Source organism: Pagrus pagrus (genome assembly GCF_965226575.1).
Source record: "Pagrus pagrus genome assembly, chromosome: 8".
In the NCBI taxonomy this organism is placed as follows: domain Eukaryota; kingdom Metazoa; phylum Chordata; class Actinopteri; order Spariformes; family Sparidae; genus Pagrus; species Pagrus pagrus.
The window spans coordinates 21011878-21036099 of NC_140192.1; the positions used below are offsets into that span (position 1 = coordinate 21011878).

Consider the following 24222-nt stretch of genomic DNA (forward strand, 5'->3'; position numbering starts at 1 on the left):
AAGTGCAATGGCCCGTCCATCCAAGTTCTGAGGGCGAGGGAACGCACCATTAGGATGAGAAATGTGTAAACTGTCTCACACTAAAAGTTGCAGCAGCATTAACAGGAGGTTGAGGGAGATGTCCATCAAGCACCGTCTGTCAACACCCACACTGCTCTAATCAACAACAGTAATTAACACCATCTGTGTGGGTTGACATGGCTGCACAGGCCTTTAAATACCAATATCACAACTACTGTACATCATTTTAATCTTAGTAACAGTTGTTTGGAGGTGGCGCTCCTTTTTATGCTGTTGGATTGTGTCATCTGTAATAATGATGATGATGATGTACGTAAAATTTAATCTGCAAAGTAAATAGCAGCATAAAAAGTGTAGCATTTCCCTCCGAAATCTAGTAGAGCAGTAATTTTCAATCCTGTTCCTGGGCAAGGAACCTAAAATTCAAGGAAGGGTCATCACATCTCCAAATCTCGCTTTGGGGCCAGACTATGGTGACAGCTGTATTGAAGTCAATGGGAGATGATGGAGAAACCCTTTAATCCAACAGATCTCCATCATGACTTCTGATGACGGGCTGCCTGTTTGACATTTCAGACGAAATGATTAATCGAGAACACAAACTAATCAATGAAGATTAGTTGCATACTGTGCACTTTCTGAGGAACATTTGGTCACAAAGAAAAAAAAAAGAAATGGCAGGGAGTGTGTTTTGGATCAAAAACCTCTGAGCAGCCGCAGCTCTCCCCTCATCCCTCAGATCAGAGAACAAACAAAACTGTGGCATCTTCTGCACTTGAGGCCTCTCCTCCCAGGAGAGTGTGAGGTTTCTCTCGTCTCCTTCATTGTCAAACCCTTGTCCTTTGTCATCCTCAATGTTGTACCTCCTACCAGTGTTTGAAAATGTTCTTTTGATCATTGTGAACAATGTTCAAGTCAGTCCTGTAAGTGAGGCCACTAACCCCAACAATCCACATTATAAAATCAACAGTGGTGGTCTCAGTGACAGTAAACAATGCTGAAATAACTTCACAGGAAACAGTGAAAATGCAAACTGTTTATTTAAAAACGTTGCTGGCTCATGAATCAGCCTCAGTCCACAGAAGACACCGCTTCCTGCACAGAAAACAAAACTGTAATCCCACAAGCATTGTCAGATAATTTGGGATCCTGCTAGGAGTTTTGGGAGGCCTACCTCTGGTTTGTCTGCATCTGCTGGAGAAGTTTGTGTACTCGGGGTGGTCTCCGCTTTGTTCTCCAGGTCAGTCATACCCGTTTCCTTTGCCGAGGCTGGGCTAGATCTTCTGCAGGTAGGAAATACGAAAATGCAGTCCTGTCTAGTCAACTGCTGAAACATTTAACAGTGTCATACACTCCCTGCCAGGACTATCATTCCTAGTGATATCTTGTAAGGAAATGTAAAATTTCAAGTTACACGCCAAGACCGTTTAATGCTGTGACAGGAAGATTTCTTCTTAAGTAATCAGACAAACCTCGTGTTGGCACTCTTCCTCCTCTTCACCACCACTGCCATCACAGCAATAACCACCACTCCTGCACAGAGCCCTGCTGCGCCGTACACAATGGGACCCTGCATGGTCTTTAGGAGATGGTCCTGACAGGAATCACCAACGTAGACCAGTGAACACACACATGCAATCTGTCCACTGGTCTCCACACATTGTCCGTTGCCACTGCAGCGTCTTTGACTGCACTCTTGGGCGCCAAGGTTCATGAGGTGACCGTTTGTGTTCAGGGTGGTGTTCAGGCCAGTGACTGGAGATTGGGGGGAGGGTGGAGGAGAGGAGCTGTGGGACTGGGTGGGAGCAGGGACCTTGGCTCCGGACCACTGCTTCAGACTAACACCTAAGAAAAGACGATAGTTTCAACCAAAAACAGTTTGATGTCGTCAGTGTTCATGATATTTTTAGGTTCTTACTGCTTTTTAAAAAAAGGGGGAGGTATAAAGACTCACAGTTCTCGTCTGAGTGGTCAGAGCAGTCAACATGCCCGTTACAGAACTTCTCAGCAGGTTGGCATGAGAGTTGATCCATACAGGGCCTGTTTCCACCTGGGCAGCGCTGCTCCGGGCTGCAGTGGGTGGCATTCACATGGATGTGGTCATAGGCGCACTTGCACATCCGACCTCCAGGGGTGGCGAGGCACAAGTGCTGGCAGCCGCCGTTGTGTTCTGTGCACTGGTTTGAACCTGAGAAAAATGGACAGTAAGGCTGTCAGTCAAAGAGTTTGATGTTGGGCAGTAGGCCAACATTTGACAGACCCAGGGCTTCATTTGTGGAACAGGATCCGGTACCCCCAATATTGGATCTGGCACCTCCTTTGTCAAATACATTGTGTGTAATATTTTACTTCATCTATCTGATCTCATTTCCCACTGAAGTTTCTCTTACGTACCGGTTTGACTGGACTTGCTGAACGCCTTTAAGCCGACCACCTGTGTGCCCACCTCAAACCACAACTTGTTCTGCTGGTCTTCATCTTTGAACCAGAGCCTGGTCTTGTCTAAAGGAGAGAGTCGGCACAAAGCATTAGAAATCCAAGGAAACAGTTGTTGTTACATCTGACAACACCACCACACTGGTTGATTGTACTTGTACAAGATTGCTTGAGACCATTTGTCATGCAAGCATCATCTTGGCTTGTATATAGTGAGCTGCAGGTTTTAAGAACAAAATATGCAGCACAGAAACAATGTAATGTCATGTTAATGATGATGTTGATCAGCACCAAATCCTGGTTGTTTGTACACAACGTGGCCTTAAGTGTCATTTCATTTAAGACACTAGTGTAGTGCCTGAGAAGGAAAAAACAAACTTCAGGCATTCGTGCATGGAGCAGGAGCAAAAACACCTGAATTAGTTTAAAAAGCCTTAAATCAAAAACATGGCTTTTTACAGAATAAGACACTGTCTGCTTGATCTTTGTCCACCATTTTATAAACTTGGCAAGGGGTGTCACCCAATCTTAACTGAGTGAATGCAGGTGGTCATGTCAATGAATCCCATATAGTGCTCTAAAATGAGAAACAACCAGTGCAGTGCCTGTTCGGAACAAGCATGCTGCTCGGCCTCCAGCATTGCTGCTTGCGGCTTTTAAGAACCTATAATCCAAACCATTTGCCCTCCATGCTGCACTTCATTGGGTTCTCAGCATTACACCCACCGAGAGTGAAGTGGATCGAATGAACAGTTGTCAAGAAAAACAGAGGTTTAGTTATATAATATGAGCCATTACCACTGACGGTCATCCAGAGCAGTGTGTCATCACTCAGAGCCACAGCAGCCAGGCCATCACCAGCCTTCAACTCTCTGTATCCAGATCCATCAAGCTGTACAGAGCCAATGGTCCCCAAACCTGACAAAGACACATCTTAGACTAAATGTAATAATGTAACATACTGTAATGAACACTTAAGAAAAAAATATTACTTGTGTCAGCCCAGTAAATTGTATCCCCATTACTGGAGAAAGTTACAGATGCAGGCTGGACAGCATCCTTCCACACCACACTCCGCTCAGCACCGTCCATGTGAGCACACTCTACAGTAGCCACGGTACCCGGCCCCTGTGGGCCCAGGTTGGTGAAGCAAACTCTTCCACTGGGAGGGTGGAGGGCGATGGACTCCACCCTACCGATGCCTTCCTTTATGAGAACAGCAGTGTGTGCGATCGTGATGGAGGTGACCTGCAGGCGGGGCTGCTTGTTGCTGCTCCAGTAGATGTTAAGCGTCACCCAGTCCAGGGCCATGGCAGTGATGGTGTCACCCAGGAGTTTGAGAAGTTGGCCCTGAGGGAACACATCTGAGTCCCTGAGCTTGAAGGAGCTGAGTGAAGTCGTGCCGTCATCCGTCAGAAACAGGGTGTGGTCACGTTGGCTGTAGTCCATGTTGGCCGCCTCATTGACGCTGGGCACCTGCAGGGCCAGGTGTTCAGGCCAGCCCTTCAGCTCTGCTGCTGTGTGTCGGGACTGCAAGTAGATCTACAGAAAAAAAATGGAATTATATAAATATTCATCTAAAAAAAAGGGGAAATATACAAAGTTCTTTTATTTTTTTTAGATAGTTTGGCACATAACCTTTCATAAAAAAAAAAGGGGATGCAGCAACACACAGTTTTCAGAGGGATTAAAGCAAATCAACCAAAAATGATTAAGCTTAAGGTGCTGGTAAGCACATTTTGTTTCAACAGACTTAATCATCTAGATCCTTATCCCTACACTGGACATGGGTGGCGCTTGAATAGGAGGTTGATTGGTATTAATCTTTTAATCCATCTCAGCAAAATGTCAAAAAAATTCCTTCAAAGTATGTTCTGTAAAAAAAATAATAAAAAAATGGTGCAATATGCAAGAATTGGCCACCTGCCGAATTCATGCTCACACAAAGGGGTTAGCATACTGCTGCCAACTGTAGCTGCTGTAGCCAATTAGCGCAATTAACCTTGCAGCTACAGTTTACACCAGGACAGGCCGGGGCTAGCTTGTTACTATACTTCAGAAGGGAGCTCTAATACAATAGATAGATGCCATAAAGTTAAAACTATTATTTTTTCTATTTTATTAATTATTTAATGTTTTCAACTAAAATTCATACATATTGCACCTTTAAAGACCTCATGTATCTATGCATTTAAGTCAAACCTGGGTGACTGTGGAGGGAGACAGCATCAGCAGGAATGCTGAATTGACCAAGCTGGAGCAGGTCAGGCCGTCCTCAGCCAATAAAAGACCAGAGGGACACTTGCACACAGCCTTTGGTCCCGGGGCCAACACACACATGTGGGAACACTTCATCTTCTCACAGGGGCTGTCAATGGACATCTGGAGCAACGGGTGGATTATCTGCAAACCAAGGAGGGAGCAGGAAAGAGCTTTTATCATGCTTACAATTCGTGCTGATAAAAAACTGAAGTTATAAATATAAAATGGGGCTAGGTGTAATATTTCAAACATCAGTCCTGCAGATTTCCATCAGCGGCCTGAACATTTTTATCATTTCCCAAACTGTGCCAAAATAGGTCAATAACTCATAAGTGGAAAGCTTCAAACGTACAGTGTCATAGCTGTGCGTGGGCAGTGTAGCCAGCTGCTGTGAGCACTTCACACACACGAAGTTATCCAAGCAGTCCAACAATACCATCCTCATCTGCACCTGTGCAAAAAAACACCCACAATACTCAACATTTTACGCACCTTCACACCAAAAGGTTGCCTCGGCCTTTTGAGGAGAACTTGATGGTTTTTGCCAGAGAATTTATGAGCAGCCAGCACCACTCGCTTCTTGGCATCAGACCAGTAGAGCATGTCATTAAACACTGCCAAGGAGAACGGGTTGGTGGTCTCTTTCATCTGCAGAATCTAAAAAGGACATTTCGACATAGCACTTTTATTATTTAGAAATATGGCTCATTACTTTAGTTTGTCTTCTTGTTTGTACATTAATATGAAATTTTATCCACTATGGGAAAATACCTCCCATGAAGCACCACTCATATCTGTCCCAAAATGCCTTACCCGAATGTCCTCTCCATCCAGTGTCGCAGATCCAATGGCCCTCAGCCTCTCGTCTGTCCAGTAGACTCTGTCAGAGATGGTGTCAACAGCCACACCGCCCGGCCAGCCCAGACTCGAATTCACCACCGCCTTCCTCTCAGACCCGTCCATCCCAGCACGCTCTATCTTCACTATGTTACCAATCTCTGTCCAGAACATCAGCCTGGGAGGACAATTAAAGAACACTAGTCTTGAAGTTCTTCGAAACACTGTAGGATAGTTTGCAGTGTGAAATAAAGTCATGCTGACCCTTTTTGTGGCAGCAGTGCCAGAGAGCGAGGTTGATCCAGGTCTTCATCCAGGATGACACTGTGGTCAAGGGACTTCACAGTGGTTGTTGCCAGTCTGACGGCAACAATCTGACTGTTCACGCCATCGATCCAGTACAGGTTCCTCCCGAGCCAATCCACAGCTACAGAATCAGCCCGGACACCTGTGGAAACAGATGGCGTCACATGTCTTCATGAATGAAGAATATTCAAAAATGTAGATTGATAAATGTCAGGCACCTACAATACTCTACTCGTATTTGTGCGGTACCAACCTTTAATCAGCGTTCCTGTGGTCTTCTGGTCCAGCGAGGACCACCTGATGCTCTCGGTGTCCAGACTGACCCAGAAGACCCTCTGCTCCCTCCAGTCGTAGTCCAGGGAGAGGATGGCCTTCTTGGCTGAGGAGGACAGCACATCAAGGCTGCCACTGCGCAGGCCGAACAAGAAGAGGTCAGTTTGGACCGACGACATCAGGAAGGGTTCGCCTGAGGGAGAGGAGAATCATTATGGCGAGTTAAATTGTTTACATAGATTCATCTAATGAAGTGAATTTATTTACTGAAGCGGGCAAAAATTATATTTATAACCACATTTCATTTTCATAGTGGCAAAAGATAAGACCGATACCACAATGACGATAAATTATGAAGCTCTGGCCAGAAGCCAGTTAGCTTAGCTTAGCATAAAGACTTGAAATTTGCTCACTCCAAAAGCTATAAATGAGTCAAGTCACTGCACCCGGCCAAAAAAAATAATCCAGCACCCAGTGCAAACTCCATGACATCATCCAATGGTTTGTGGACTACAGTTTTAAAGCCTCAAATTTGGCATTATGGCCGTCAGCATCTTGTTTTGTTTTTTTGGATCCAGAAGTAACCATATTTTGATGAGACGGTGGAGGTCACAGGACACAGGGTGGTAGCAACTTGTCAATCACAAGGTAGCCATGCCCTAAAGCATCTTTATCATCAATTTTTTATTTTCAAACTGGACCTTAATTTACAAAACAAGCATCATGCTGTGTTGAAGACTTGAAACTAGTGATTAAGACCATAAACTCATTAGGAAACTGTTGATTGAAACCAGTGGAGTCTCTCTCCCCCCCCTGCTGGCCAATTATAAAGAATGCAAATTTAAGGCACTTCTGCATGGGCTTCACCTCCAGACCTGGAGGCTCTGTGCAGATTTTGTATGGTCCAGGCCTAAACTAACAGTCTCCTGGTTGTAGCTTCATCATTGACAGTGACATGAGTGTGGTATTAATCCTCTCATCCAATTGTATGAAAAGTGTTGTTTACTACTCCTCCTAGATAAGATCCTTTCCTACGCCATATGCAAGCTCGGAGGGAAACATTACAAAAACAAAATGACTTTACCAGTGATCTTGCAGTGGTGTCCACCTGCCTCCATTATGTAGCCTGGCTGACAGTCACACTGGAAGGAGCCTGGAGTGTTGATGCACACTTGACTGCACACACCTGAGCTCTCACACTCGTCAATGTCAACACAGGTCAGCCCGTCCTCCATGAGCCTGAACCCTGCCATACAGCGACAACGCTACACACAAAGAGCCAAATGTTAGAGGAGCTGTGACATTTAAATGACACTTCACTCATGGTTTAGTTTCACTGATTTGCATGACACTTAAATTCTTAACTTCAAGCGCACACACACAGCCGGGATACAGGCTCCTCACCGTTCCCTGTGGCGTGCTGAAGCAGTCCTGAGAGCAGCGGCTGTCCTCTACGTCTGCACAGTTCATCTGGCAGCTGCCTCCCTCATCCGAGCCGTCTGCGCAGTTGGTAATGCCGTTGCACACCAGGACTGGCTCCAGGCACTCCTGGCTGCCACACTGGAACTGGTGAGGGAGGCATGGCATCATCCCACCTGGGACCCACACAGTGTCACCATTTACATGTTTAAGGCAGAATTTTACATTTACAACATTAAGCTACATTTTGAAATGAAGGAAATCACTTCACTGAAAGCCAACAAGTTAAAGTGCAGGTTCATTTTTCACCGCCTTTTACCAACATCATGTATGATTACTTTTTGGACAGACACTGAAACAGGAAACGATGATTACATGCAATAGTAAGTCCACAGCTGGATTCAGACTGGAGATGTTAAAGTTACTTGGCTTTTATCGAAGCCCTCATTTCACTTACAAATCAAGCGTAGGTTCATTTTTTCCCCCCCACAATCAACAAACAACTCCATTTCTGCATTCTAACTACTCACATTCAGTCTCATCACTGCCGTCGCCACAGTCCTTCATGCCATCACACCTCCAGCCTGTGGGGATACACTTTGTCTTGGACTTACACAACCACTGGAACTCACCACAGGTCATTGGAGCCACGGGACAATCCTACAGAGGAACCGATGGATTATCATTACTGTACGTCTTAGTCGAATTTCTGGGTGAATGTTTATACATCAGAGAACCCGTCTTCAAACCACTACATCAAGTATCTGGCAAACTTTGACCGTCATGTAGAAGAGAAAAAAAACAATACTTCCAGATGAACGTATACTACAGTCATATTGTGCTAGCTTAATGTTTTCAGGGTTCGTTCACTGTAATTGACATTTGGGGTGCATCTGTCTTGCTCCTGAACCTTTTGCCCCCCCAAAAAAAACTTGGTGTTGACTTCAATTTTCACCTTCTCATCTGTGCCATCTTTGCAGTCTTGATCTCCATCACAGATCCAGTCCTGCACCAGACACTCCTTACTCTGGGGGCAGCGGTGTTTGGTGGTGCAAGCCACTGCGGTAGTGCAGCCTTCCTCATCCGAGCGATCTCTGCAGTCTGGGTGACCGTCACAATGCATTGTGGCCGACACACACTGGCCACTGGTGCACCTAAACTCAGTGGCGCTGCATTCCTCGTCCACTACAGAGAGAGGGTGCAAAGATCACAGGAGGTGTCCTATACAGGAAGAGTTGATGGATAAAGAGAATAGCGAGTAGTGACAGCGTACCACAGTTTGCCTCGTCAGTGCCATCCTGGCAGTCCCTCTCCCCGTCACAGAGGAAGCTGCTAGGAACACAGCGGCTCTTCTCATCACACTGATGAGCGCAGCCCTCCATCTGCTTTGCACATCCCAGTTCATCAGAGCGGTCCTGACACTGAAGCACACCATCACACACCTGGCTCTGCGCTATGCATTTCTTTCCATGGGCACACTGGAACTGGTCTGCAGGGGGCAAATGGCATGATGAGGGGCAGGACCGCTGTCACAGCTGGGCTTCAGATTGTGCAGTGTGATTTAGCCCCCCCGTCACCAATAATTCTGTGAACATACCCCAAATATCTGAGCCCTCCTTGTGTACATATATAATGTTTGTTTATATTTCACTAGCCATGAATGGTTTGTGCAGTTATGCACGTCTTTGTATCAGTAATACATTGTCACTCCACGTCCACACACAAACACCAACTGCACTCTGTCTCTGCACTAACATCAAAGTCAGTCGTAGCATTTAATTTTTTTACATAAATACTAAACCACAGTAAAAAATATTCCACTACAAGTAAAAGTCCTGCATTATCAGCTAAAGGTTAATGTTTTACTTTTATATGAATTAATATTACTGCTGCATTAATGCATGTTGTATTTTACTGCTGTAGATATTTAAAGGATAAGTTAATCCAAAAAATAAAATTCAGTCATCTGCTCATCCCCATGCAGATGGAAAGTCAGGTGAAGTTTCATAGTCCACAAAATATTTCTGGAGCTTCACAGCAAACTCAGTTTAAGTTCCCATCTACTGTAGTTGTTTTGGAGAATGCTGCTGTGGCAGACAAAAACTACGCCTGACCTTCACCCACATTTTAAAAATAGAGTGACTACGATGAACTCGTCCTTTAAGGTTGAGCCAATTGTAACTCCTTTATATACTGCTGGGTAGTTTAATCCACAGCAATGGGTCCTATTTTATGATCATCTGTTTGCAGTGTCGCTGTCCTGTGAGAACCACATTTCCCTGAAAACTTCTCATTGTCAGAGAAAAAGCCTGTTTTCAGCTTTGTGACAGTGCATTTTCCAGCTGATCCAAGAGGGTTCAAAATTATTTAACTTTCATTCAACATCACCACATCTAGAGATACACTTTTTCCACTGGACAGATATGAAAACCTCTAATCTGAACCAACTTGTACCTAAAGCTAGAGGCAAATGTAGTCGAGTAAAAAGTACAGTATTTGACTCCGAGAAGTAGTCGAGTAGAAGTATAACGCTGCATAAAATGGAAATACTCAAGTACCTCAAATGTGCACTTAACTATAAGATAAATAAACGTACTTAGTTACACTCTACCACTTCCTGGAGCAACATTTACATTTCATTTAAATAGAAGATGAGCATTTTGATTCTGAAGCGTTACAAAGAGATGAATGTTACCCACTAGAGGGCAGCACATTCATACTCTTAACCATGTACAGGAGATCACACCCACACAAACCAACCACCAGATTACCTGTTTCACATTCTGATGAGCATTCCTCCTCATCTGATCCATCTCTGCAGTCTGCTTCTCCGTCACAGACATGTTTGTAGAGGACACACTCCGAGTCATCCTTGCAGGCCTTGAAGCCCAAAGGACACTTTATGGGGGTCGATGAGCCAACAGAGGTATCAGGCGCAGAGGTGACACTGGTCCCTTCCTCCTTCTCATGTCCATCTTCCTCTTGGTCCTCTGGTGAAGATGTCAAATACAATAGACATTATGACTCAAGACTACATGTTATGCAAGTGTGAAGTAGATGTGATCATCTCCCATAAGAGATCTATATTCTCAAGTCATCTCAACCTACCACAGTTGGCCTCGTCGGTGCCGTCCAAACAGTCCCACTCTCCATCACAGAGGAGCTTTGCAGGCAAGCAGCGGCTCTTGTTGTCACAGTGGTGGACACACCCCTCGGTTCGTTTCGTACACTGCAGTTCATCAGAGCGGTCCTGACACTGAGGTATATCATCACACACCTGCTCTTTGTCTATACACTTCTTTCCATGGGCACACTGGAACTGATCTGTTCGGGTGCAGATATTTGAAGTAGTAAGACGAGATGAGGCTTCCATTTAAATTTCTGATCTATGAATGAAAGCCAAGTACAATACTGAACCTGTGAAACAGTGACTAAGTGACATAATGATTGATGATATACACCGAGTTTATCATTATTAGATACATCTAGCTTAAAAAATAGTTTTTATTTTTGAGAAAGAAGTTTTAATCAGAAGAGAAAGATTTTCATTGACTGATTCTTTTTACTTTACTGAACAAACAAACTGACCTTAACGGACAACACAATTTCATACCGTTTTACTTCGTTTGAAGCTAGAAAAGGTGGCAGGGTCCGCCACATATAAACAGTGTTCTGTGGACCTTATTTTCCTCTGAGAACAGCTTGTTTAATCAAAAACAACTCACTAAAAACAGTCTCAACAGAAGCTGGGTATTAGACAGAGTCCCATTTAATCTGACAGGATTTAATTTTTACTTAGTCTTTTCTTAAACTTTGTAGTTTTGGAGAAGAAATTCAAACTCAGAATTTTAATATTTATATATACAAACTCAGAAATATTTATTTTTTCCATGACTGAATAAACAAGCTGTTCTCAGAGGAAATTAAGGTCCCCAGAACACTGTTTGAAGCTAGAAAGGTGGCAGGGTCCGCCACATATAAACAAAGTAAAGCAGTATGAAACTGTTTTCCTATAAAGGTCAGTTTGTTTATTCAGTCAGTCAGTCATGAAAACAAAGAGTTTAGGCATAACAAAAGAAAAAAAAATTCAAGAAGAGCTTTCTCTGATTCAAATGTCCTCAGTGAACCTTCATGGAGCGGTGGCATTTCAGCAGATGTAGGAGATTGTGCTCATTGCATTTGATTCTGCTAGCAGTTGTGTGAACCAGATTTTGGTAGAAATGTGATGTTTTTATATTCATGTTTTGCTCCTCTACAGTTTTATGTATGAATACACACAAGTCATTCACTCTGTTTAATGACAGTGCTACTTGACTTTATCCATTGTGTGTCATCAGCCGTTGAGGGTGGAATTAATTTCCTTTTCATAAAAGGATCATCAAGTTTCTTGATTATAGAAAACAAAACAATGCACCTCTGAATCTGATTCAATCACAGTAATTTGAACATTTGTAATAGCCATAACTTTAAGTCATTCCCAGAACCTATCTGGCCACACACCATCAATCAGACCAAATACTGTCGGTCAAAACAAACCTCAGATAGCAATGGCAAGTTAGTTTTAACCTCATCAAGGATCCTCTGTGGACACAGTCCAGTACCTTTATTGCATACTGAGTCACAGTCCTCTTCATCTGAACCGTCCTTGCAGTCAAGCTCTCCATCACACACATGGCTGTAGAAGATACACTCTGAGCCATCCTTGCACTGTTGAGAGCCCCGGGCACACTTCACAGAGCTGCTTCCAGCTGAAACAACTGCTTGGATCAGGTTAGCAGAAAAGAGACAACATGTTTGCTGATCCATCCTTCACTCTGTGAAAAATCACTTTGAATAAACTATAATGCAGAAAGTCTAATCAGGATATTTTTGGAGCTGGTTTTGGACCACTTGGCTCACCTTGCAAGGAACCTGACAACTGCAATAAGGCCGCACAAAGAAACAAACATCCACCCATTGCCACGAACAAAATAAAACAGACCACATGCTGCCAAGTGCTAATGTGTAGCATTTTATAAAGGCACCAGGTGAGGCCAATACAACCTAATTGAACACCTGAGTGAGGGAGGAGCTACTGCTACTGCTTCTTGCCACATGTAGGCGTTGCTATCCTGAGCAATTGTAGTTTTATTGATTATTCCTCTATGCTTATTATGTCATCAGAAAAACATTCATACCCATCCTGGTACTCCCTCAGATATCATGGTGTAACTCTAAAAGACATGCAGAGCTTTGTAAAAGAAACCTGTCATCACACTTACTTTATTAAGTCTAATGTTTCCCTTTACGTGTGTGTGTGTGTGTGTGTGTGTGTGTGTACATATATCATTTATCTTTGTATTAAGTTTTGTATGTATTTCTATATTTCTTTGGGTCATTGTCTATTAACTTATTTTTTTCTGGTTATTTTTTAATTGTTTTTTTGTTTTTGTAATGGAGAACACATTAATGTTATTTTTTATCATCTGATTGTATCTTATGTATGTGCAAATAAAAAGTAAAAAAAACAAACTAATTAGAAATACTACAAATGTGACTTTGTTTTGTTGTTTACCTTTCTTTTACTGTTGTCTTTTGTTGGTAATGTAAATACTGAGTTCACGTCCAATGAAAATGCTGAATAAGAATTGCATTTACCTCTCACCCTCTCTGAAAGACACATTTAATCCCATGCTGTCAGATAAACAATAAAAACTGTCAAAAACATCAGCCAGTATTCAGAGAATGGCTCCTTATAATCCTCCAATCAGTGTTTGAATAGGAGGGATTAAGAGCTCGTACGTAGCCATCATGTTTGTTTTTGTATTCCGGTCAACCTAACCGGGCAAACTAGCTCCAGTAGCACTGGTAGCAACTTGAGAAGAGCCAACAAGCCTTGTCAAAATTAGCTGCAGCACAATACGGTTCAGGCATTTCTATGTCGACAAGGTGTTCAGAGGGCTGTGCGCATCTTTTTCTCAAAAAGCGGAGCTTTGGACTTTAAAACTGGGGTAAATATCGAAATGCTTTTCGCTGTTTTCTCGACTTTGAAGCATGTTGTTTTGTGTGAGAGATGTAGTACCGTTAGCCAGCGGGAGCCAGGGCTCAGTTTGGAAGAGTTCGTCCAAGATGCTAACTCGTTTTGGTGCCGTGTGTATATTTTAGTAAAGTCCCAAATACACAATGGCTACGTTGACATAAAATATTACAATGATCAGATTTATAAAGTGATATTTTCATATTAGATTTGTCACAGCCTGGCTTAAATTGACATGCTGACGTTAGGTAGCAAAGTAGCGCGACTTGACTGTTGCGCACAGGAGGTTTTTTCGTGGATCACAACAAAAGGATTTTTGATAACAAGCTGGCAGCTAGCTTCGTGAAGCTAACGCTAGCTCACCTAGCTAGATGAGGACTTCTCCATGAATTGCCTCCGATCTGCTTAGTTGCGTTAATTATTACGTATTCTTTCTTCGTGTTTAGCTAAGACTATTGAAGCATTTTGCTTACGCTAAGGCTAGTCAACTTATTGTTGTGATTTGAGTCAAGCAGGCCCCCCTACCAGGTAGCTAGCAGCCGGCCTTCACAAGCCAGATAGTGTTAGCACTGGGGGGGCCTGTCACAAAATACTCTGCTTTTTCACATTTATTTTACAACATTCACTGTGCAGTTCAGTATGTTTACTAGTATCTGGTCGTGATTGCTTCTATGCACGGAATGTGATGGTATGAGGCACACCCCGTGTGTTAACTTTATAAGTTTCCTAGCTAGCTAGCTTGGATGTCGAGCAGTGTTTGTGACAAGCTATCGTCAGGAGGACATCTCCACTTGTTCAAGTCACCAAACACTTAACTTCACACAAGAGTTAGTTATGTAACGTTAGCAATACTGCTGACAAAACAACCTTACTGTTTTATTCACCATTCAAATTTTCATTTTGTAACAGGCCTTTTTTTACTGTTGTGATGAGGCTAGATATGGTTGTTTTTCTGCACCATGTTTTGTTTGTAATGATGTATTTTGTCTGTGACTTTCTCCCAAGGTGTCCATCTCTTTTGAGTAAACCCAGCTAGCACTGGCGTCCACCCTGTGACTCACTGGTCACCGGAGGGGCCCCATCAGAGCAAGGGCCCAAACTGTAGCTCTAGGTCCCCTCGGTCTGTGTGAGTGAGCTTGTGTTGAGTCCTCTGGAGACTCCCGGCTTGTCCAGCTAAGATGTCCTCCATCTTGCCGTTCACCCCTCCTGTGGTGAAGAGGCTGCTGGGCTGGAAGAAGTCGACAAGTGGGCCGGGCGGAGCAGGCGGTGGAGAGCAGAACGGGCAAGAGGAGAAATGGTGCGAGAAGGCTGTGAAGAGCTTAGTGAAGAAGTTAAAGAAGACAGGCCAGCTAGATGAGCTGGAGAAAGCAATCACCACACAGAACTGCAACACCAAGTGTGTCACCATCCCCAGGTACACTTCCCAACACTAGATCGCTGTTCAGACAAGAAGCTGCTGCCTGTTACACATGTTTCTGCAAGTGTGATTAGCTGAGATCTCTGCTTAGTATAAAAACAAAAACCTGTGGGCAGATGCTGATCTTGCACTTGTCTTTTCTTTATTCTGTGGTCATAATCTCCTTCAACTGTTAACAAACACGTACAACTGTTGGAAATATGATAATGTTTGTTTAGGGATGCAAGATAATAGAAAACGAACATAAATAGCTAATTAAAGATGAGCTGAGAACTAATCAAACCTGTTTGTTTACAACTGTACTTACAGTTTGAACTACTCTCGCAGGGAGAGAGACAATCAAAGGTTGAGAGAAGATGTTCTCTTTATCATCCAGCCAGCCTTGATGGCTCAGACTCGCGTTCAGTGGGAACACTGTGTTAACAGATTCATTCCTCACTGATGTGCCGCCAAGTACCACGTCAGATGTTTGTATGACTATAGATAGCGGGCTGGTTGTTATCGCCTGAGAATTGTTCTAGGCTGTACTGTTATGTTTGTAGAGATGCACTGGCTGACTCTGTGTGATTGGAAGACCGGACTAGAAGAGGATATCTGCGTTAGAGGTTGGGTTATGAACCCCAAAAAAGCCAGATTGGATTGATTGTGATTGGTTAGCTTTTATTTAACCTTTGGACTGATTTTACTCTAAACACCTAGTTTCCTGCAGTAAAAATAGCTGTTGAATGTTAGGATGTGCAAGCTGCCACGGCTGCTGGACAAAAGTTAGTTTCCTGCCCTGTCATGTACTGATAAATGCAATTTTGAATGGTAGTTTAGATCCCACTAAAGTAATAAAGTCTAGTATTATGTTGTTTTGTATTTGTAGTATTTAACATGTAGAATGTGTTATTGTCCTGTTATTCAGAAGCAACTTCTCTCATTTGTCTTCATTCCAAGTTTCTTTCTTAGTTTTTGGCCATTTTCTTGTGAATGTTTTGAGAATGTTTGAAAATTGATTTTTTTTTTTTTTTTGTCCAAGGTTGCCTCCTCCGTTTCTTCCCCCCTCTTTTGTGCCATTGTGTGTCTTCAGTGTTTGTTTGAATGTCTCCAGATAAGTTCTGAGTTATTTTCAGTGTTTGATACAATGCCACGCTGGTGAAGAATGCTCTTTGTCTCACTCATTGTGTGTGTTAGCAGATTTCATGTTGTGTTTTTTTTCCCTTAATTCTGTCAAAAAGGCTTCTCTTATTTGAAGTTCCCATCTTTCATTCCCACAGCTGACAGTAAATTTGATGTTTTTTTATTTTGCCATGAGACTCCAATAAAAGAGGCCTTTTAGTGTTCACATTACCCATACTGATATTTCTGAATGAGCCATGTCCCATGTTTATCATTTGTTTTTGTTTTTGTTTTGTTGTTTTCTCTGTGCACAGCAATTGCTCTGAAATATGGGGACTGAGTACACCAAATACGATAGAACAGTGGGATACATCAGGCCTATACAGCTACCCTGACCAAACCAGGTGACTATCCTCAACTATTGTATGGTGTTGCGTACAACTTTGATGTGGGAGAGTTGTAATTACAATGTTGGAGGTGTCAGACACTGAGAACATCTTTGTTTCTCGTTCTCATCACCACTCAATCCTTTCCATCTCCATTTCCCTCCCCTACCCACCCATATTATGTGTCACCCCCTTTCCCCTGTGTATCCTTCACCCATCTCACCACCATCTACTGTTTGCTGTTCAATCAGATCACTGGATGGCCGCCTGCAGGTCTCCCACAGGAAGGGGCTTCCCCATGTTATCTACTGCCGCTTGTGGCGATGGCCTGACCTTCACAGCCATCACGAGCTGCGAGCCATTGAGGCCTGTGAGTATGCCTTCCACCTAAAAAAGGATGAGGTCTGCATCAACCCCTACCACTACCAGAGGGTGGAGACCCCAGGTGAGACCCCAGTGGACATTTGTTACCTTTAAAGCATGCACATCTCTTTTTTATTTCTGTCTCTCTCCATGATTGTTGCTCCCACTGTGACTTGTGAAGCTTAACTGAATGCTAGGTTGCCAGGCAATCAGTTGACGAACTTTCTGAGAGGGAGTGGATATTTCTTCTCAGAAAGTTCACACAGTTCATGCTACAGATTAAACTTAACCAGATATATTCTGTAAATGGTAAGCTTTAGAGGTGCTTATAGACAGATATTTTTTTTTGGAAAAGATAACAAAAAAGACAAGCACATTACATTACCCAGCGGGATTGGTGCTGGAACACAAAATACCTGGCAGAGCTGAAAAAGAAAGAAATCCACACGGCTTCTGAAACAGTCTCAGGGATAGCTTTGTTCTTTAAATGTCCCATGGCTCATACGGGAGCTTTTTGGTGTGCGCATCTCTCTTTTTTTCACCTCTGTCAATGGTTTTTTGCCTCTGGACAGAACCAAGTTACCATCTAAGCTAACGGATGCGAAGATAGACGAGACTCTCGCTACTAACTTTCAACAAGAAAGCAAATAAGTGCATCTCTCGAAATATAGAACTAGTCCATTAAGGCTTTCAGGGCTGAACAGTGATACAATCCACAGTGCCTCACCTTGCCTTAAAGAGCCATTATCAGTTTAATATTTCAGTTTAAGTAATACTGGGGAGTTGTAGTGTTTCATCCTTGTCTTATTGCTGTTGCACAGATTCTTCCACGGCTATGACACTTGTTTCAAAGCACCTGAACATTGTTTTTGCATTAATAAAACAAGAAAATTGACAATTATTTGGAAACTGATAGGAGTCTAACTCATCTCTTCTGACACCTTTACCCAACCCTGTAGTGCTGCCTCCTGTTCTTGTGCCAAGACACTCAGATATCCTGCCAGAGCTGCCACCTCTGGATGACTACACTCATTCCATACCCGAGAACACAAACTTCCCTGCAGGAATCGAACCTCCAAACAATTATATACCAGGTGAGTTTCAATATACACCGGATGGTGTGACTGAAGATTTACACAATGTGCTGAATAAAATCTTAATGTGAAGAAACAGTTATTCTGGGTGTGCACTGTATTACATGGTGTTAAGTTTGTATATGTTAAGTTCATCTCACACTGATTGTGTATTAGTCAAAGAGGAACTTGTGACTCTCTGTATCCTGCTTGAGTTTCCTCTGCTTTTAGTATTACATCTGTTTGGGGGGAAAATTATAGTAATGAGAGTCGGGGAAATGGTGGTAATTATGGTAACATCACAGCTCATGTTTTTCTTCTCACATCATTTCAACAGAAACGCCTCCACCAGGCTACATCAGTGAGGATGGGGAGGCCAGCGATCAACAGATGAATCAAAGTATGGACACAGGTACCCTAGACTAGCGGCTTCTTCTCCTTTTCTCCTTTCACAAAAGACGCTACCTCCTTTGTCACCACTTCATGGATTCCACTTGCATATAGAGCGTTGTAGCAATGACGTATTTTTGTAGGCCAACACAGGAGTTGGTATCGCCCTGGTTCATCAATCTTCACAGATGAACTCCACTCTTGTGATTTTTGAATTATAAATTAAGTCACTAGAAGTAAAAAGCTAGTGTGAGGCTATAAACAGGCTACACTGTGGTCGCATGGCTTAAACATCACCACCACTAAGCGTCTCACTACACAATTACTACACACCTTTTTCTGTAAATTGATAAAAATGTAAAGTTTATAACTAAAGTCGGCCTGTAAAGACGGACTAGTGAGTAGATGAGTCTCCGTGTTTGGTTTGAGGACGTTGAATGTCCTCTGTTGTGTCATTTAGCAAATTGTTAGCAACTGCCATAGGACATTTGATGATTTATTTTATGTCGTCAATCAAAACGTGTAAATATCTTAAGCCTGTGGTAACCACAGACCTTATTTCAGACATTTAACTGAAAAAAATACTCATTGACTTTGAGACAAGGGAACTGGATGTGCAAAACTGCAAGGTGATTTCCAGGTTTAAGGACTACAGACTAGACCATGCTATGTCCAGCATCAGGGACCTACTTATTGTTTTATACATCATCCATTTTGTCATTTGTGCAACCAAGTAAGTTACACATCAAACTGTGTAAATTCAACTGATACCATAATGGAAGATGTACAGATGTCATGGTAGCAGTAAATGGCATCTCTTCATCACTCTAATGCACACTTGTAGACTTTACAGTATTATTTTGGCATTCCTTTGTAAGGCAGCAACCAGTCATCGATCTGATCCACCTGTTCCCCATGTTATGGTCTCCTGTGAACCTTTCCATATCGATGACTTCCTGTTTTCTTTGTCAGGTTCTCCAGCAGAGTTGTCCCCCAGCACTCTGTCTCCTGTCAATCACAGCATGGGTAAGATGCAAATCCTTCACATTTGAAACACTTCACAACAAACAAGCATATTATTTATTAACATATCACAGTTTTGAACCTAGTTAGGCTGATACACACACAAACACAGACATCTTTCTCATTGGAACGATGATTTATTCAAAAGAAACTCTTGTGATGAACTTCACTGACATGATCTCTGCTGTAGACCTGCAGCCGGTGACTTACTCGGAGCCAGCCTTCTGGTGCTCTATAGCTTACTACGAGCTGAACCAGCGCGTGGGGGAGACGTTCCACGCCTCGCAGCCCTCGCTGACAGTGGACGGATTCACAGATCCATCAAACTCTGAGCGTTTCTGTCTGGGCCTGCTGTCTAATGTCAACAGGAATGCCACTGTGGAGATGACCCGGAGGCACATAGGTAAGGCAGAGTTACAGGTAGCTTTATAGTAGTTAATCACCTGCAGTCAACCTGTTGGCCTTTTACAGTTTGTTTCAGTATGTGTCGCTGGTTGAGCCTTACATATTGAAATATCTTGTGCAAGTCTCATGTTTCTTGTACTTTGGGTGCTCAGGAGGTAGAGCAGGTTGTCTGTTGATGACAGGGTTGAAGGTTCATTCACCATCCTCCTGTCCACATGTCCAAGCCCGTGTGCGTGTATGAATGGGAGGCAAATTGTAAAGCACTTTGGATAAAGGCATAATATAAATGCAGCCATTAACTATTTACTTTGCTTATTTCTGTCTGTGTTTCCAGGAAGAGGAGTTAGGCTCTACTACATTGGAGGGGAGGTATTTGCTGAGTGCCTGAGTGATAGCGCCATCTTTGTCCAGAGTCCAAACTGCAACCAGCGGTATGGCTGGCATCCAGCAACAGTGTGTAAAATTCCTCCAGGTAAGATGCTGACGGCTTGAAAGGTGCCTCTGGTAAAATTGTAGTTTGCTCCTTTGTGGCAGATGGCAGCTATAGTCAGCTTGTAGTCTGACTCACTGGATGTAGACTGTAGGTATAACACTGCCATTGGCTGACTATTTCAGTCGGCATTCTCCTCCCTTACACTGACTGCATGCTACCGTGTTCAAAATGACTGTATTTATGGGAAGCAACAACAACAACCTCTGAGCTAACAAGCAACGGGCTGAAAATAGCAAGTCACTCTAACTCAGTCTTTTTCAAAGTGGTCCGTGGACCACCAGTGGTGCAGCCTGACCCATCTCTCCAGTGCTGACTGAGCGCTTTGAAAATGGCTATACGAGACTAGCCCACTTGGATTCAGATTGGTTGAAATGCATATTCATAGTCTGTCTGATGTTTAAAAAAGGAATAACGTTTTGCTTAAAGGTGAAAAAGTAAAGGAAACGATGCTGAACACCTCCAAACCTCTGGACAATAATTAGCCACAGACACACAATGACACACTGCTGCAAACCTGAAGCTAAATGTGTACTTGGTAAGCCAAAGATATGATATAATCATCACTGGGAAAACCCACATTAACTGCGGGCCTCTTTACCTCTGTGTTCCCTCTAGGTTGTAATTTAAAAATATTCAACAACCAGGAATTTGCAGCCCTGCTGGCTCAGTCGGTCAACCAGGGCTTCGAAGCGGTCTACCAGCTCACCAGGATGTGCACCATCCGTATGAGCTTCGTCAAAGGCTGGGGAGCCGAGTACAGGTGAGTACTGATATGGATGCCATATTTAAACTGCTTAATTAAAGCTATCTGTATAGGTTTGAGCTGATTTGAGCTGAAGTCTCACAAACTCATCTTAAACATGTGTGGTTATGGTCTTGAACTGAAGACTTAAGTAGTTTTGTTTCCTCAGTAGTAGCATCATGTTGCTTTTCTCTTTAGGGATGTAGCTTCTGTCTTAATTAATGACAACATAGAGTGCTGTGTCTGTCTGAGGAAGTTAATCCAGCCCAGGAATGTTTCTTGTTGTGTGGGAATGGGAGTGGTCATCACAGAAGTATTTTCACACACATTTTCTTGACAATAAATGTCAAGTAGAGGCCTACAATCCCCGAGCACCCATGTCCAGGCAGCAGTAATACACACTGTGCATTATAAAGCATGGCATAGAGCATCAGAAGTCACGTGATGTCAGCACAGCTCAGTCATTAAAATGTACGTCTCTGTTTTCCAGGCGGCAGACTGTCACAAGCACTCCTTGCTGGATCGAGCTGCATTTGAACGGTCCCCTGCAGTGGCTGGACAAGGTTCTGACCCAGATGGGTTCCCCGTCTGCACGCTGCTCCAGTATGTCCTAAACAGCTGAGGAAATGCCCCCAAAAAAACCACAGCCCATTACATGATCATTAAATTCTAAACTTGTGAGTCCTTTCATGAAAAAAATGGAAACCCCCACAGAATGAATTTTCTGTAACATTCTTCATAGCATTTGTGGCCCAGTTCCACATCCCTCTTTTAACTTTACACACCAAACACACACACACACACACACACACACAAAAGAACAAATGCACCTACACTGCCGCACTCACACACACACACACACACACATACAGACATTTCAGTAAAGAATTTGGCACTTTGTTACCCATCTATGTCATGCACCTTGTTAAATTGCTTTTCCCCAAATCCTTAATATTAGATCTATTTGTGGTACAAATGAAATGTATATTGGTTTTTAGTCCAGGAAGTAGGGGAAATACCAAAAATATTTGTGAATAGTTTCTCAGTCTTGAAGATTGCTTGTATGAGTAACACGAGCTTGAATGCTAAAACAATTTTATTTCCAGCCCACCCTAACCATTGTTCTGAACCTAAGTTTACTTTTCTCTGGGAAACTTGGCCCCATCTTTTGTCAGGGGGGAGGTGGCTTGGTGAAGAAACGATGGCCATGGTGGCCGTTCTCCTCCGAAGGAAACGCCACAATGTGTTTAAGAAATTTGATTGAATTGACTTTGCCAGAATGGCCCTTTTTGTAACTCTTGACGTGTGTCTTTATAAGACATGCTTCTTAATGGACAAATAGGAATGTTAGGTAAAAAAATAATTATTCTAAAAACCCCAAACAAACTGCAAGCTTGATCTGGCTGTAGTTTATTTCTTTGTCATTATATGGCACTCTACGTGTCCTCGGTTTAGCTGACTTACATCCCCACTGATCAGCCTGGTATAGAAGCTAATGAGATGTTGACCAGGCTTTGCGAGGTGCACTGGGCAGGGACCAGAGAATATCAGCAGTTATCAAAGCTTTGTTTTCTCTTTTTGACACGACACTGGGAGTCCTGGAGCTCTCCGAGGTGAAGCATTAAAAGTCTCACCAGGAGAAATTGAAGGTATCAATGAATTCATTCTGTTTTTAGCCTATATCCCCATTGTTTTGCTACTTTTTTGTATTCTCATGTATTTTTATATATAAATATACTTAAAATTTTCTGTCGTTCACTTTTTATTAAAGTAATATTTTCAAGACCACAGCTGTTTCTAAAGTGACATGGAGGGCATGGATCATTCCTTCATTTGACCCAAAATGTCCTGTTTGAATTCATTTCCAATTGAAGCTCTTTGTCTTGGTAAAAGAAAAGAAAATCACTGCCCCACATGATGTGTAGCCTGTCTCTATCCTTTGTTGTTTTATTTTATTTTTTTTCCCAAAGAAATCTGGTGCATTTAAAGTACACAAAACAACAGATTTGCCTGAAACCCAAAATCTACTTTCCCGACATGATTTTAATGATTCCAGAGGCATGTAAAACTTTGTAAAGGCCATTCATTCATTCATCTCTTCACTTTTTTTGGAAAAACACACGTGACCTCTTGTAGCCTTTTGGTGCTTAGTCAAGCGGGTTATGGTCAACGAGATATAATTGGCTTTTAAAATGTTACAAGAGCATGGGAGGAGAGCCGTTTTCTTCCATGTGAAAAGAAGAGCGAATGTGCCTGCACACTGGGACATTGTGTTAATGTGTGTATTGTATTTGTTCTGTCTATTAAATACAGTATGTACAACAAGACTTACTAGCTTAAACTCTGCCATTATTGTCATTACGTGGCTGTTGCGAGTTTAACATGTTTTCCCCCCTCCCCTCTTTTTGATGTAAATGTGTTTACCTTATGGCACTAGTGATTGTACTTTAAGTGCACCTAGTGACGTTTGGATTTGGGGAACTGAACCATGTGTTAGGGTCCAGTGTGACATTGTTTTTATCTTTGGCCTACAACATATGAATGTGAAAAAAAAACATTACAAAAACTGACGTGGACCAGACGTACATATACATAACAGTAGTACAGTATGTGTGTATTTAACAGTAATCTTTTTGCAAAGCAGTCAGTACAGTAGATGTCGCAGTTGTTTTACCAGTAGAGGGCGGTATTGATAGAGCAGTTCTTTTTTTTTTTTTTCTGACCATAAGCTTCTCAGGCGTGTGGCATATTATGCAGACTTCATAAAACACTAATAAAGATTTTTATTCTCATGATTATGTCTGTTGTTTGTGTTTCTTGATGTTAGATATTGGGGATATTTATCATTGCAGACAAAATTACAGGCTGGTAGGTCGATATGGTTTTAGTCTCCATTCACAGATCAATGATTATCATTATTCCACAGGTGAACACTATTTCACCTTAGTATAATTTATTGGATCTTGCACCATAATCCTCTTGTGTTGTGTTTTGTTTAGAGATACTGTACTGGTACTAATTGTAGCTCATAATAGATACACTTTTAGGCACACTGATGTTTCTAAAGTGACATGGAGGGCATGGATCATTCCTTCATTTGACCCAAAATGTCCTGTTTGAATTCATTTCAGTTGAAGCTCTTTGTCTTGGTAAAACAAATCTGGTGCACTTAAAGTGCATGTACATGTACAAAACAACATGCAAATTGCGATACATTTCGAACATAAAATGCATTGTTCTGATACAAAAGTATATGAGG

The 24222-nt window shown here is 42.6% G+C and overlaps 2 protein-coding genes across 4 annotated transcripts; one reads left to right on the forward strand and one right to left on the reverse strand.

Moving 5' to 3' along the window:
* Positions 1 to 1044: 1044 nt before the first annotated feature.
* Positions 1045 to 12561, reverse strand: lrp13 (low-density lipoprotein receptor related-protein 13). 2 transcript variants are annotated; one of them, XM_084360362.1, is made up of 21 exons: positions 12454 to 12561; positions 12156 to 12311; positions 10663 to 10878; positions 10326 to 10544; positions 8828 to 9043; positions 8510 to 8739; positions 8085 to 8214; positions 7540 to 7730; positions 7220 to 7400; positions 6116 to 6328; positions 5821 to 6004; positions 5533 to 5734; positions 5212 to 5376; positions 4660 to 4860; positions 3450 to 3999; positions 3256 to 3375; positions 2416 to 2523; positions 1976 to 2209; positions 1494 to 1866; positions 1196 to 1304; positions 1045 to 1116 (listed from the first exon to the last, which is right to left on the reverse strand). In XM_084360362.1, exons 1-21 carry the CDS (start codon positions 12509 to 12511, stop codon positions 1093 to 1095), a joined length of 4080 nt encoding a protein of 1359 aa, XP_084216488.1. In that variant the 5' UTR covers positions 12512 to 12561; the 3' UTR covers positions 1045 to 1092. The 2 variants fall into 2 exon arrangements, with proteins under 2 accessions (XP_084216488.1, XP_084216487.1); XM_084360361.1 differs by having other exon boundaries at positions 12156 to 12314; positions 12454 to 12551.
* An 809-nt stretch (positions 12562 to 13370) lies between these two features.
* Positions 13371 to 23758, forward strand: LOC311261948 (mothers against decapentaplegic homolog 2). 2 transcript variants are annotated; one of them, XM_084360981.1, is made up of 11 exons: positions 13371 to 13544; positions 14576 to 14984; positions 16403 to 16492; positions 16726 to 16919; positions 17797 to 17931; positions 18248 to 18322; positions 19273 to 19326; positions 19514 to 19726; positions 20063 to 20200; positions 20837 to 20981; positions 21454 to 23758. In XM_084360981.1, exons 2-11 carry the CDS (start codon positions 14749 to 14751, stop codon positions 21575 to 21577), a joined length of 1404 nt encoding a protein of 467 aa, XP_084217107.1. In that variant the 5' UTR covers positions 13371 to 13544; positions 14576 to 14748; the 3' UTR covers positions 21578 to 23758. The 2 variants fall into 2 exon arrangements, with proteins under 2 accessions (XP_084217107.1, XP_084217108.1); XM_084360982.1 differs by having other exon boundaries at positions 18248 to 18310.
* The last annotated feature ends 464 nt before the right edge of the window (positions 23759 to 24222 follow it).